Source organism: Zalophus californianus, chromosome 11 (genome assembly GCF_009762305.2).
Source record: "Zalophus californianus isolate mZalCal1 chromosome 11, mZalCal1.pri.v2, whole genome shotgun sequence".
Lineage (NCBI taxonomy): Eukaryota > Metazoa > Chordata > Mammalia > Carnivora > Otariidae > Zalophus > Zalophus californianus.
In genome coordinates, this window is record NC_045605.1 from 12,376,551 (window position 1) to 12,392,449 (window position 15,899).

Sequence of the window (15,899 nt, forward strand, 5' to 3'; positions counted from 1 at the left end):
CCTGCTGCATCCCCTCCTGCACCTCCCGCCGCGCCCCCACCCCGCGGGCCCGGTGCCTCCGGGTCCCGCTCCCCGCCCGGAGCCGGCAGCGGGCGGCCGGGGGGTGCGGGGCCGCCGCGGAGCGCGGCAGTGGCGGGAAGGGGAGGCAGGGTGCAGTACGGCCAGCCTCTCCGCTGGGGAAGAGCTCCGGCTCCCTTTTGTTAGCAAAAGCAAACACTGCCCTCTTCTTTCCCGACCGCGCCAACGCGCCCGGCACACGGGCAGCCACACATCGTGCTCCTGCCGAGTGCTCGGCGTCTTCGGGGAAGGCGCCCGGCGTGCAGAGCCGCCCCTGGGCAAATTCCCAAGACAGCTCCGCACACAGGAGGCGCCCGGAGGCCCGCAGGGTGCCCGCGGGGCCGCAGAGGCCGCGAACCTCCCTCCACCACCCTCGGGCTGCCGAAAAGGACCAGCAGCCTGTAAATCCGGCGTCCCCACTCGCGGCGGAGGACGCCGTGGGGCAAGAGGGCTGCGGGCTCCCGTTTCCTTCCCGCAGAGGCGGCGACAGCAACCCCCCCCCCCCCCACTCCCGGGGCCCGGCCTGAGGAACTTTCCCTGCCTGGAGCCGAGCCCGGGAGCCCCGCAGCCGAGCGGCGCGGGGGGGGGGGGTGCGGAGGGCGGCGATCGGGCTGGAGGGAGACACAAGGGGCGCGCGGTTCGGAGGCCGGGGGGTCGAAAGGCAGAGCGAGGGGAGCGCAGGAACAGCGACCAGACAAGTCTGGGGATGTCCTGTGGATCGGTGAGCAATCACGCTGGAGGCGGCTGCTAGTCAGCCATGGGGAGGCTTGGGGGATAGAGATTTAGGGGGCCCGTTGGAGAGGTGGGGGCGAATGGGCAGCCCTGGGACGGGAGGACCTGCAACTTACCGGGACAACAACGAGTTTGGGAGGGTCCCGAAGGTTGGGGGGTGCCTTCCATCCATCCCCTTTTCCCATATTCTCGAGCCCCCGGGCCCCCCATTCTCACTCCACTCCGCACCCCGCGCCAAGCCGGGGAGAAAAGGTGTGGGTGCAGTCATCCCTAAGGGCTCCAATTCCCACCCAGATGGGCAAGGGAGAAGGGGATCACCGATCCCCTCTGCCCCTTCCATCTCAGCCCTGAGTTTCCTCTCCACACTCCCTCCGATTCGGATTTAGGAAGTGGGGGAAGGTTGTCATGGAAACGTTTCCCCCTTCCACGGCTATGGCTACTGGGGTGCCTTAGGAGATTTAGAGGGCCAACCGGCTGGTGCCCACACCTACCTGTGGGGATCAGTGCCGCGGCGGAGAGGAGCAACAGCAGAAGCCGGAGTCGGAGCCCGGGAGGCGCCGCCGCCGCCGCCACCGCCGCCACCGCCGCCGCACACTGGGATCCGCTCGGCAGCACAGCACTCGCCATGTCGGGCACCTGCCTCAGACTGGCGGCGGTGGCTTCCTCGGGAGCCCGAGCGGACAACTAATGAGATGCTAATGACATGCACTGGGGGCGGAGTCCTGACCGACCAATCACAGCGCCGCTAGCCGAACCCGGCTCTCGGAGGACTCGCCCCCTCCCCCACCCCGCCCCCTGGCGCTGGCGTTCGGCGGCGCGCCCGCGCCACCTAGGGGCGGGGCCAATGGGAGGGGCGTATGCAAATATGTTTATGTTAAAATTCGTTTTCGCTTCCCCGGGATCAAGGAAAAAGTGTTCTCTTGGGCACCTGGCTTGTGGGGGCTCGGGCTCCAGGGGGCGGGTCTCGCTTCCCGTACACCTATATTAAGAATGTATATAGCAATCGCATAGCCGACCGACGACTGGAGAATCTCCCTAGGAGGAGGCTCCCCTGCCCGGTACACCGAGTGCATCTGGCCTGGAAACCACACGTTGCAAATTTCCGTTACTCACCTTGCACCGAAGGAATAGATCTTCGGGAAACGGGGGCTGTTAGGGAGTGGAGAGTGAGAATGCAGGTCCCCGGATTGACAAAACAATCTGGGAGAAGTGCATGCGTGCTTTGCACGTCCGGCGGAGCGGGTGAGCCCGCTCAACAACCTAGCGGTAGACTTGGGCATAGTTGGGAGAAAGGAGCCCAAGTCGGGCTCTGGGATTTTCGAGTCGGTATCTTTGCGGTCGATTTTCCGGAAAGGTAGATAGGGGAGCGTCGGCTCCAGCTCCCCAGCTCGCCGAAGGTCTCCTTCCTGCCTTTTATATGTATGCGCATTTAATACATTTGACGTATGTAATAATGTATATTTACGATTACACACATCCAACAAAAAATCTTTTCTGTCAAGGCTTCGGGGTGGTGGGCGGAGGCGGGGGGGTGTGTGTGAAGATAGGGTCTGCCATCTTCCTCCTTTGGGGTTCAAACCCATTCCCTCCTTCTCTACGCCCCCAGCCCCTCCTAAGGCGGCTGGGGACCAACAGGTGCTCTGAGCTTCCCGTGTCTCTGGGAGAGGTTCTCCCGGCTGAAACGATTTGCTTCTCCGGACTGTCTCTCTCTCTCCGAAATTGCCTCTGCTTTCTTTTCAACCAGGCAGCCGGCTCTCTTGTTTGTATGCTTTTTAATTACTTATTTTCTTCCCCTCTAGAAGATCGTATGCGCTCTGACCCTCTGTTGCTCAAGCATCAAATTGAAGGACGAGCCATATTAAGTGTAAAGGTTTATAATAATTTAAGTATTCATAGAATGCAGAACAATAAGATGTAGGAAATACAATTTGCATAATAAATATCAATATCACAACAGCTAAAACAAACCATGACAAATTATCTGTGGCTAAATGACCAAGAGATTACTGAATGTAAATTGCTAAGTCTGAGCTGTAGTCTAGAGGAACTGCACCAAATGACTTGCCTGGCCTTCTGTCCTCATCTAACTAAAATAATAATAATAAATAAATAAATAAATATTACATATCAAAAAGGAAGTCAAGATCTGCCAACCCACCAAATGAGTTACACTTAAAAACAGCCTCCTATTATCCATTATGCATAAACTAATTTCAAGACTGACCTGTCTTCACAGCCCTGGATATTCTGCTCTGTAATTACAAGCCCTGATGCATGAACTACAGGCAGTCCTCCAGAAGTCAGGAAAGTTCCAGCGGACCCACAGTGCTACATGAGACAGGAAACCATCACCACGTGGTGACCAGAAAAATGTGCAATCTGCAAAGTCCTACCTAGCCTTATCACCTCTGGAAGTACAGCTACCTGGACAGACCAGAGGCAGAGTGGAGAGTTCGCCAAAATCAGGATAAAAAATTTGAGGTTATATGCATGTTGAAAGTGATGTGTAGGGATGCCTGGGTGGCTCAGCTGGTTAAGTGTCTGCCTTCAGCTCAGGTCATGATCCCAGGGTCCTGGGGTCGAGTCCCTCATCAAGCTCCTTGCTCAGTGGGGAGCCTGCTTCTCCCTCTGCCCCTTCCACCTGCTTGTGCTCTTTCTCTCTCTCTGACAAATAAATAAATAAAATCTTTTTAAAAAATGATGATGTGTAAACAATAAAGTAAGGTCCTATATGCCAGGAACTCAAGCACCCTAGCTCAGTGTAGTATTTATATTTGCTGTTATTATTACTAGTCTTGCAGTTATTGAGTTTTTATTAAGTATTTTGCATACATAATCTCATTTAATACTTGGAACAATCCCCATGGCACATACTATTATTTCCCATTTTATGTTTTTTAAACATAGTTAGAAAAATTAAGCAATTGCCCAGAGGTCAAAGTTTCTAAGGTGCAGACAGGGTTTGTGCAATTAACCACTATGCTATCTTGTGCCTCAACAAATATTTGTTAAGTGAATGAATAAACATCACATTATAATGCATGAATAATAAGCATAGGATAGCTCCATTTTTAACATAAGGCAAAAATATGCCAGCAACTGAGAAACATTTTTTTAAATAACAGGATTGCATTATACTCCTAAGGAAAAGCATTCCTTATGAGGCTGAATCTCTAAGAGAACCTAGTTAGGCCCCAAGCCTCCCACACTAGGAACACAGTATGGGGACATTGGAAGATGTGGAGTGTTTTCATCTCCCTTCTTTCTCTTGGCACATCAAATGAACACCTACTCAAATTTCCAATTGGCAAAGAACAATATGGGACATTTTTGTAGGAAATGCTAATGCTGTGTGACTTACCTCACCAGAGGAATGCAAATAGCTTTAGAAATTCTACCCAAAAACTGCCACCTGTGTCATAAGCTTCAGGAAACTGCACATCCAACTTCCCCAGTCATGGGACATCTTTAGCCCTGGTCTGCATGGAAAGACCCTGAGCTGAAAATTTAGGATTAAGCTGTTGCTACCCTCTACACTAGCCACGCTCCTTTCTGCGCCGCCCACCCCCCATCTCTTTCACACTGAAGATCTCGCCAAGCGATTTAACATATGGAACATGTGAAGAACGTATCAAATTCCCACAGCCGCTAAGTACAAGTTATGACTACTCTGGTTTTCTCATAGTAAAGCTCGTCATTTTCTGCTTCGTGGACCAGAACTCCTCACCAATGACAAGTTCCAACATTTTTCCCCTTGCTACATGGATTTAACCAATTTTGAAAGCCAGATGGTGTTTTTGCCATTTATAACTGATAATCAATTGTTTTGTGAATTTAATTTTTCAAGAAAGAACCGAAATACTTATCAGAATTACAATCTGGGGACTTCTTGTGTTAAAATAAAATTGCCAGAGCCTAGTCCTTTTCTTTTTCTTCTGGGGAAACTTTAAAGAGCGAGAGGGAGAGAGACCCTATATTGTTTGCCTTCACTCAAACAGTTGAGAAATATGGAAAAACATATAGGAAAAATAAACATTAAGGAGAGATTCATGTTTTGCCAAATACATTAAGAGACAATCAATGAGAACTAGTAACATTTTGCTTTTCAATATACTAATTATTTGAGTATCCATGTATAAAAAGCAATAAAGACAAATTATTAGGGAAAATAAAACAATGTTTAAAGTCAGCATTTGCTCTGCTACTGGATTCTTTGAGTACCCGTAGGAAAGTGGTTTAATCAGTTTATGGACTGAATGTTTTTGTGTTCCCCACCACCACCCCCGCCCCTGCCAAATTGATATGCTAAAGCCCTACCCCTTAATGTGATAATATTTGGAGGTAGAGCCTTTAGGAGGTAAGGAGGTCTAGAAGAGGTTCGGGATAGATAGATACCATCCTGATGTCCTCGGAATCAATACCAGAGCTCTCTCTGGTATTGCAGACACTGAGGAAAGGCCATGTGAGCACACAGCAAAAAGGCAGCTACCTGCACGCCAGGAAGGGGGCTCTCACCATAACCTAACAGTCCTGGCACGTTGACCTCAGACTTCCAGCCTCCAGAACCGTGAGAAAATAAATGCCCATTATTCAAGCCGCCCAGTCTCTGGTATTTTGTTATAGCAGCCGGAGCAGACTAAAATAATCCCTAAGCCTCTGCTTCCATTGTCAAAGGGTATATTAAAATGATAATAAATGTCAGCTTTTAATAGAAAGTCTTCCATAAATTAAAGTAAGCTAGCAGTATGTTAGAATATTGGACTGGATAGACTCTTGGTCTACCTAGCAGGTAGCTCATCTGTACTTAGATTAAGACTAAGCAGCTCATCTTTGGGGGCATCAGTCTATGAATCTTTATGAAATATAAAGCCAGCTAAATCCATACTCCTAAATGAGTAATTAACCACTTTACCCACAGGTTTATTCTTCTGGAATCATAGAGTTGACAGTAAACTTTTGCATATCGAGACTAGAATACCAGTTCAAAGGAAAGGGAAGTGGGGAAGTACCAATACATAAACTACACAGAAACTGAGTCAAGGAGCAGCACCCGTGCAGATGGAAAGGAAATTTGTCTTGGAGACCAGGTCACAGTTTGTCACGATCAGATATCTAAGAATATATTTGGGTATGTGTGGCTGATCCAGATACATATCCTTTTTTTATAAGATCTTATTTTAATTTTTAAATAATCTCTACACCCAATGTGGGGCTCGAAACTACAACCCCAAGATCAAGAGTTGCACGCTCTACCAACTGAGCCAGCTAGTCACCCCCAAATCGAATTCAAGGAAAGAAAAAATGTATAGAGCACCCCAATGGGACAGTCATTGTTAAGTCCTGGGAACACAAAGATGAATGAAGAACTACCTACTGGAGCAGGCAACTCATTCAGTTAAGCGTCCAACTCTTGATTTCAGCTCAGGTCATGATCTCAGGATCCTGGGATTGAGCCCTGCATCAGCTTCCATGCTCAGTGCAGAGTCTGCTTGGGATTCTCCCTCTCACTCTCCCTCTGGCCCTCCCCCTGCTCATACACATGCTTTTCTTTCTTTCTCTAATAAAAAAAAAAAAAAAACAAACCCAGAAACTATCTCCTGGCAAGGAACTCAGAGTATAGTAGGGAAGACAGATGTACACCATAATTACTACATGTGATAAGTGCTTTTATAATATGTGCACACAGCCCTGTTGTGAGCAGAGAAGGGAGGCACCTAACTATCCCCAAGGCGCAGGTGTGACTATCTGTATATCAGGGAAAAATTCCCACAGAAGAATGTTCATGAACTGAGTCTTGAAAGTTGAACAAGACTCTGCAGCACAGACAGAGAAACTATTGAGGGTGAGGGAAGGTGTGACTAGGGGAAAGGTCATATGCGAGGCCCAGAAGCTTACGAGAACATGGTGGGTATTTGGGAAATGACAAATAGAATGGCTGGATCACAGGCTACCAAATGACAAGTGGCAAGAGAAGAAGCTGGGGAAAAATATACAGGGACCAGGGAATGCCTTGATTGATGTGCTAAGAAGTTTTAATTGTTGATTACAGGTAATGGGACCCAACTCAACTAGTAAAAACTCATGGTCAGGTTTACATACTAGAAAGATTATTCTATGGTATCGTGGTAGAAAAATCTTAAAATGAATCCTAGATTTGTACTTCCGGCATTTGAGCAGATGCTGGTACCATTCCCCCAAGACAGGTTTTGGGGTATGGAACAGGTCCATCTGATTTCTTTACTGTTGTTTCGGGGATGGGCAATGGGAAGCAGATGATGATTTCACTTTGGAACAAGTTGGTTTTGAGGTGCCCATGAAGTATTCAACTAGGCAGTAAACCATCAAAAATGCTGATCTAGAACCCAGAAAAGTGACTGAGTTGGGAGTCAAGAGCATGGAGGTAGAAAGTGAAGCCAAGGACTTGGGGCAAGGGGAGGGGAGGTGGGCACCTAGAGGAAATAGAGGGAAGGACTTTTTAAAAATGAGCCTGGAAAAATACCAGGCACCTACCCTAACCGACCCCTGACACCTGACCCCTGACACCTGACCCCTAACCCTAAGCCTAGCCTAAACCCTAGATCTGAGAAAGTAGCTTCCTGAACACACGATAAGAAAAACTGAGAAGCAGCCCAGTTATTTTGGAGAAGACCCCAAACATTTAAGAACGAGTAGTATATCTGAAAATGGGTGTGAAGGAAGAGATTAAAAAAAAATAAGCTAGAAGTATGACTACGATGAACAATTATTTAGGAAATTGGTGGAGCTTGAAAAGGAGTGACACGGGGATGGGGAAAGAAGAAAAAGAGAGCTCAACAAGGAAGGGGTAGTGATTCAACCATGTCACTTGCTACAAAGAGGTCAGAGAAATACATTTCACAAAAGCAATGAAGAGTTGCCATTGGAGATAAAAATGCTGAGGACCAGTATGTGCCTGGCCTTTCACTGAGCATAAACAGTTTGATTCAAGTTTGACAAAACAAGGAAAAAGACATGTGCTAATTTTGCTTATCTTGCCAGTAGGGCAGGAAGATGTGATTTGCTAGTGATTTTCTAATATGGAAGAAATAGCGTTAAAGTTTTTCAAATTGACATTCAATTTCATTGACACTGACAGACAGCCTTGGGTTGGATAGAGGGATTGTTGCCACTGAGGCAACTCAACTAATTATCACATATAGACCTTAGTTTTTATTTTTGAACTAACATATGATTGGTCATGATGCTGCAAAAGTTTTTCCCACACTTTAGAAGTCGTATTTTCCTGATATGATATCATAATTGTCAGATCTAGCTTTGTGATAACTCTGTAGCAGTACAGGACAACTTCCCAAGCAGTGGGGTTGCAGCAAGATCCATAAAAACAGATACTGATATCTACAGATTTTCATAAGGCTGCAAATATAAAATAGCCATATTATGAATATGAGATCCTATCACTTGTGTTGCTAAAGATGACAATGGTAATATAACTTTTTGTAACATGGGTTGTAAACAGGACAAGCTCTGAATAGAAATTTTCTTGAAAAAGCTATCTTGCAGTCACAAACAGGGTACATTTTTAGGAGAATGGTCTCCAGAGCCCAACCTTGGGGGCTTATGAAGGTCTTGACCAGGGTTTCATGTCTGTCCGTAGGGTTTCAAGTGACCCACAAATTCCTCTTCTGGCTTTTGAATGGGATATTCTACTTTTGTTTCTTTCCCTTTTTCTGGTTGTCCTGCCTGACTAGTGGGCTACTTAGAGATCTTGTGTTTTTGCACCAAACGGCTCAGGTGTATTCATTCTTCGAACTCTCAACTTAAGTCAACCCATCGTCTGACTTACGGCATACAACAAACCCTAAATTTCCAAAGCCCTGCGGGTCGTGTAGCAATGCAATTCACATTAAAGTCAATGCCTGCCTAAATCCCATGTAACTCTTTGAAAATGCAGGCATTTGTCAAAAGGGTTCCAGAAGAGGAGCACTCATCTTACTCTTTTGCAGATTTACGTAGATTTTTTTTTTCCCTCTTTTAAAAGTGGTTTCAGCTTTCCAAGGATACCCTTCTCTCAGCTAGCGGGAACCCCACGTAGTGCTTTGAATATCTTCCTCTACCTGTCCCCATACTGTGAACAACTGGAGTTCAGTTTGTTTAAAGATCGTGTTTTGAAGAAAAGCAAGGCTTAATTTCAGTCTTTCATGTATGTTGACAGCATTGTCACTTGCTAAGCTATTTCTCTAAGACTTTTGTTACAGTACTAATATCTTTCTATATATTTTATTTATGTGGCTTGGTCTATGATGAATAACACATTTATGCAAAAATCTCGATATATCCACAAGTCGCCAATACACAGAGCAGGCATACCCTCCTACACTGCAGTTAATAAAATGCAGTAAATAGCATATAGTTTCAGAGGCAATTAGTACAGTTCATGACTTCAATTATAAAAAAAAAAGCCCTTATGATTTCTAATAATTGTTATTTATCTTTCATCTAAAGTGTTCCTCTTGTCTGTGTCAGCTTTGGCCCAGAAATAGCATTGCCAGTGGGGAAAGTATACAGCTGCAGCTTACCACAATAGGATGAGGAAGAGAAATTGAAGATCAGGACCCTAGAGCCTACTACTTTTCTTGGAGAGCTACTCCATGGGACTGTGGATTGATCTTATTCTGCTGTGCTATCCACTCATGTCCTCCTACCAAAGTCAATTACCTGGCTCCTCAGTTCATAGAACCAACCTGAGGAGTACATTTTCCTTGCTAATGCAGAGGAGGAGAAAATCTCATGAAGTCAATTCGAATTTAGGAAAGGTTACCAGTTCCAAGGTAAGGCCACTGGCATATTAGTCTCCTAAAGAGGTGCTGTGTGTAACAAGATCATCTTAATATCAGATGCCACCAACTCATTTCATCTGATTCTGTTCTTGTTTGGGCATGAAACAAGCCCAGAAGAGGGAAGGTCCCCCGGCATTTGTCCAGCTCTTTGTCTCCAGGCAATGCCAATGGATCCACGTTCTGCTCCTAAAGGATCTCTCAAGGACGCTAACATTCCAGAGGACTTAGAAACATCATACTTGGTATTTACATTACTCTGTCCCCTCGTCTCAAACTTACAAGGCATCCATCACACTTGTATTCAGGGTAACCACGTTATGCTGGTAAGTTACATATGTTCAACATCTACTGCAAATAGAATTTCTGATTTACAATTTACAAAATTACCTCTTCCACCCTCTGGGTTCGCACTGTGGCTCTTCCAGGGACTTTTACTCGATCTGTGTTTTGTTAGGAAGATGAAAAAGAAAAAATAAAAAGCCGTCCTCTTTCTTTTCCCCCCTCCTTCATCAAATGCGCTAATAAGACAGTCTTTTGATTTAGAAGGACTCCTATTGAGGACCTAAAGGCGTGTCATCATGGTACTATCACTTCTTCATTATCTGATTCTTTTCCCAATTGGCAGCACTTTACAGAGAACCATATTCTTTCAAAACCAATGATACAGGGGTATTTGGAATAAACAGAAGAGCTCCTAGTCAGTGAATATCTCAGATTGCTATGGATTGTGACTTTTAAAGCCAGTTCCTAGGAACTCAGCCTTTTTATCTTCAAATGTTCAAAATTAATTTGCCGAACCATACAGATGGGCTCTCGCCCCTCACTAAAACTGTCTTTAAAATCACTGAAGTTTAGACTGTGCTTCCCATATGGAAACAGAGGGGAGGTGATTTCTAGTATTTCCTTCTTGTTGTATTTTAACTATATCATTGATTTATTTATTTTGAATAATTGAGAAAAGAGATCTGTTTTGCAGAGGGCAAGAGGGCTGTAGCTAATGCACAAACATCGAGCACACAACAGTAGCTCAACTCAATTATCCGGGGCCTGGGGAGACTCCAACCTACCCATTTCTGTTTCTCAGAGGCAGGCTAAAAAATCACCCAAATGGAACTGGTTTGCTGAATCAGGTTACAATGGCCAATTCCATATTCTCATTATTTTCAAAAGATTGCTCCTCTGCTCTGAAAGGCATTGCAAATAAACACGAGAAAGAAAAAGAAAACTCACCTTCTCCCTGGAAAGACTCAACCTTAAGGATAGCTTAGCACTCTTGTTGCCTGGCATTTCTGCAAAGGCCCCAAAGCTCAGAATCCCTGAAAGGACATGGGGACAACAACCTAGAAGCCACATGAGGAAGATTATCACCGTAGCTCCCTACTCACTACTAAACAATCTTTCTATTTGAGGTATTTACAGAATTTTTTTTTTTTTTTTTAGGGCTCTAACATTCCCATAAAATACATCATTTATGGACACTTTGCGTTTTAGTTGAACCCTCTGCTCTTGTAGGAATTATAATTTTTCTGAAGGTTAGTTGCCCATTCTGTTGACTATTAAGTTGGTTCACGAAGGTTAAAAGGCCGAAGGGGGAGTAGGAGATGCTAACTATGTGCCAAGAGATGAGCTAGTTTGCCTTCCACGCAAAACGTCTTCTCTGTTTAAAAGCTCTCCTTTTTTTCTCCACCGATAAGCATATCATACAAAGGCCCTTGTGGCAGAAAAAATTTGAACTAGACTTATTTTGATCCTAAAAAAGGTTAAGGGGACATTATTTGAATTCTTTTGCTGAGGGGATCCAGACTGTCAAACTACTTCACTGGTAAAAGGAATAATACAGATAAAATCTGCATTCAAATGCTTTATTACTATTTTTCTTTGGTACATTCGGAATGCATTTTGGAAACCATCAATAAAATAAAAAGGCAACCTAGTGAACGGGAGAAGATATTTGCAAATCATACACCAATGAGGGGTGAATATACAAAATATATAAAGAGCTTATGCGACTTAACAAACAAACAAACCCAAACAACCCAATTTAAAAAAATGGACAGAGGACTTGGGTAGACATTTTTCCAGAGAAGACATCCAGATGGTGAACGGACACATGACAAGATGCTTAACATCATCATCATCAGGGAAATGCAAATCAAAACTATAATGAGATACCACCTCGCACCTGTCACAAGGGCTATCACCAAAAAGACAAAAAATAACAAGTATTGGCAAGGATGTGGAGAAAAGGGAGCCCTCGAACTCTGCTAGTGGGAATGCAAGCTGGTATGGCCACTCTGGAAAATAGTATGGAGGTTCTTCAAAAAGGTAAAACCAGAGCTACCATATGACCCAGCAATTGCGCTTCTGGGTATTTATCCAAAGAAAATGAAAACACTAATTCAAAGAGATACATGCACTCCTACATTCATTGTAGCATTATTTGTAATAGTCAAGATATGAAAGCAACCTAAGGGGCGCCTGGGTGGCTCAGTCGTTAAGCGTCTGCCTTCGGCTCAGGTCATGATCCCAGCATCCTGGGATCCAACCCCGCATCAGGTTCCCTGTTCAGTGGGAAGCCTGCTTCTCTCTCTCCTACTCCCGCTGCTTCTGTTCCCTTTCTTGCTGTGTCTCTCTCTGTCAAATAACTAAATAAAACCTTAAAAAAAAAAAGCAAGCAACCTAAGTATCTGTCGATACGTAAATGGATAAAGAAGATGTGGTGTGTATATATATATATATACACACACATATATATATGTAATATACATTACATATATATGCTGAAATATTACTCAGTCATAAAAAAGAATGAAATATTGCCATTTGTGACAACATGGGTGCACCAAGACGGTATTATGCTAAGTTAAATAAATCAGACAGAGAAAGACAAATACTGTAGGATTTCACTTAATGTGTGGAATCTAAAAAACAAAAAGGAACATAAAAAAACAAAATAGAACTGGCTCAGATACAGGAAATAAACAGTTGATTACCAGAAAGAGGAAGGATGGGAGTGGGCGGGTGAAATTGATAAAGGGGATTAAGTGATACAAAATTCCAGTTATAAAACAAATCAATCATGGGGAGGCAATCTAAGCATAGGGAATAGAGTCAATAATACTGTGTATGGTGGCAGATGGTAACTAGACTTATCATGAGGATCATTTTGTAATGTATAAAAATATCGAATCACTAGGATGTACACCTGAAACTAATAGAATATTGTATGTCAATTATACCTCAGTAAAAAAAAAAAATGCATTTTGACAAAGGTATACATGTTTTAATCAGAGCTGAGAAACATGGAATAAGAGAGAAGCATCAATATTTCCCTTAAGGTTTAAGATAATTTTTCCTAATATCTCTCTCCATGAAGCTCAAATGTTGAATGCACCTGCCTTCGTCTTCTTTTACAATTGCTTTCCTGGGTATTTTGAAATTAATCAGTCAAGGAAATATTTATTGATCAATATACTACGTTTGGCGCTGTGAAAGATACAAAGCTGTACAAGACATGATCTCTTGTCTCAAAGCATTTATCATCGAGTTTAAAAAGGCAACATCTGTGAAAAGTTAACTAATAGCTCAAGGCAGTATATGGGAAGCATCTTATATGGACAGGGGGAAAAGCCCAGCAAATATATTAAAATCTGTTAAATCATCCCTTATTGTACAGATAGAGTTACATCGAGAACCAGTTTTATGTCCCTTATGTGAGTAAAACGAAAAGATTTTATATACCATAATTGATTGTAAATACAACCAAATTTCAGAAAGCATTACTACACTTCTACATCCACATGATGTACCTGCTGATATTGGCGCCGTACTTCTGACCTGCCGGCCTGAGGGGGGGAAAAATCAAAACTGGAGGCTGAATTTGCATATAATTTGAGTTCATATGAAAAAGTCCCCTCTCCCTTCCTGCTCTTTTCTCACTTCTTTGCTGCCATTCAAGAGCCTGAAGGACGTTGTAGTAGGCCAGTTAATGCCCCCCCCCAAATATCCAGGTCCTGATCCCCAGAACTTGTGAAAGTCCCTTCACCTTGTATGGAAAAGTGGGCTTGGCAGACGTGATTAAGGTAAGGGTCTTGAGGTGGGAGATTATCCAAGTGGGCCTGAAATGCAATCACAGTTATCTTTCCAAGATCGAGCTGGAAGTGGATTTGACATACACACAGGGGAAGTGATGTGAAGATGGAGCAGAGGGAGATTTAAAGATGTCAGCCTTAAAGATTGGAGCCATGCTATCGTAAACCAAGGACTAGCAGCAGCAACCACCAGAAGCTGGAAGAGGCAAAAAGTAGACCCTCCCTGGAGCTTCTGGAGGCACTGCAGCCTTTGCCATCACCTTGATTTGGCCCAGTGATCCTGATTTTGGACTTCCGGCCTCCGATAGGGTGAGAGAATACATTTCTCTTATTCTAAGCTGCCAAGTCAGTGGTGATTTGATACAGCAGCTTCGAGAAACTAATACAGACACTCATGTTTATTGAATGCTACCATGGGCCAGTTCCTCTACGTTAAGACATCTCATTTAATTCTTGGGAAGACTGAGTATCATTATTAGTATATGGATGAGAAAATTGCGGCTCAGAAAGTTTAAGTAACGCTCACAGAGCTATCTGACTGAAGCTCACACACTCTCCACAATGCCATATTTTCTCAGGCCCCTTCTGTTCCCTTGGTTGGCAGTCATTCTTGTGTCGGGCTAGGCTAAGCCAACCTGATAGGAAATGTAACTAGCTTCCTCGTGCGCACATGTAGGTTTCTTTCCTTTTGTCTGTTTCACGGGTTTCATTTTATTTTATATTTTTTAAGATTTTATTTATTTGAGAAAGAGAGAGTGCATGAGTGGGGTTTGGGGCAGAGGGAGAGGGAGAAGCAGACCCTCCACTGAGCAGGGAGCTTGATGCAGGGCTAAGATCCCAGGACCCCGAGATCATGACCTGAGCCCAGGGCAGATGCTTAACCGAATGAGCCACCCAGGAGTCCCTCACAGGTTCTGTTTTAATCCGATGCACACACTCACATCCTGACTGAGCTTAAAACACAACACAATACAACACATGTTGCCTTCTTGCTGTGGAGCCTGACAGTGATTTGGGTCTGAGAGTCACCCTATGGAACAGGCCCAAAGGGCTCAGCCCCTACCTGGTTGAGGGAGACCTATCTCGACCCCAGACTGAAAAGCTGCCCCCAGCTCCTGCTGCAAACATACATATCTGATGGTGACAGTGTGTGCTGCTAGTTAACATTTTGGTAAAGGAGGCTTTCTAATAGGGAGGAGGGGCCGCCGTGGGGACGGGGGGAGTGAATTTTGTCTCTGTTTCCTCTCCCTTCCTTTGATGGCTGCACTGGCTTTTGAAGTTGGGTAAATCCACAGCCTGGTGGGAGGGGATGTCAGCTCCCCAGACACCACTGGCAGAAGACTGAAGAGCTGCCTCCTTCCAGCCCCAGCCTGGGAGGTGCGCCTTATGGCAACACTCCTCCCTGGGGCACTGGGCACGGGGAGCTGTCAAATCACAAGCCCCAACCAGTATACTGGTCATGAGACCTGAAGCAAGATCAGTCCTGGATGAAGGTTTCTGACTCCAGCACTGTCTTCCCCTATGATACTTCCCACTTTGGGTCATCTTCTGTGACGTCGGAAAAAATAGTGAGAAAGGCTCTCTGTCTCTTTCCAAGTCCTTTTGCAGTTTCAGGGACCAACTTCTGTCTTCTCCTTTTTCCTTTCTACTAAAATGTAAACTTCTACATGGCCTACTCACGCCACAAACATTCATTCAGCACTTACAGTGTGCAATGTGATGTGCTAGGGTTTGTGCTATGACTTAGCTGGGCCCCAAAGAAGTGAGCCGGACAAATGGCACAGAGCAGGCAATGAACAAGTGGCAAGGGGCTATGAGTGGAATCCACCTAGCTTTCCGTATTGGGGAAAAATAACCACACACCTCTCAGAGGATGGCTTCCTGCTGAAGCAGACACATCTAGATGCCAAGGAAAGCATCCTCTACACTGCAATAAAACCAACAAAACAACAAAACCAGGAGCTAGTTCAAGCCTACTGACCAATGATGGGAAGCAACCAAAGCTGGAGATCAAAGATGAGAGACAAAACAGAATCAAATGCAAAGAGGAAGCTTTTGAAAGGAAGATGGAGACGCATGCGTGGATGAAGTGAAGCCTGGGAGAAGGGTTGGGGAGGAGGGACCATGCCTAGCAATCCACAGGTGAGGAGAAAAAGAAATGATTAAAAAGCATGTCCTCTCACAAAGAAGACAGTAATCAACC

General features: G+C 44.7%; 1 protein-coding gene across 8 annotated transcripts in view; it reads right to left on the reverse strand.

Moving 5' to 3' along the window:
- Positions 1 to 1,451, reverse strand: part of CADM1 (cell adhesion molecule 1) — a 318,714-nt gene extending 317,263 nt beyond the window's left edge. For all 8 annotated transcript variants that reach the window (XM_027579183.1, XM_027579182.1, XM_027579179.1 and 5 more), the window contains exon 1: positions 1,281 to 1,451. In XM_027579183.1, the coding sequence (XP_027434984.1) occupies positions 1,281 to 1,416 (136 nt within the window). In that variant the 5' untranslated portion in view covers positions 1,417 to 1,451. The remainder of the gene's footprint in view (positions 1 to 1,280) is intronic.
- Positions 1,452 to 15,899: the final 14,448 nt, after the last annotated feature.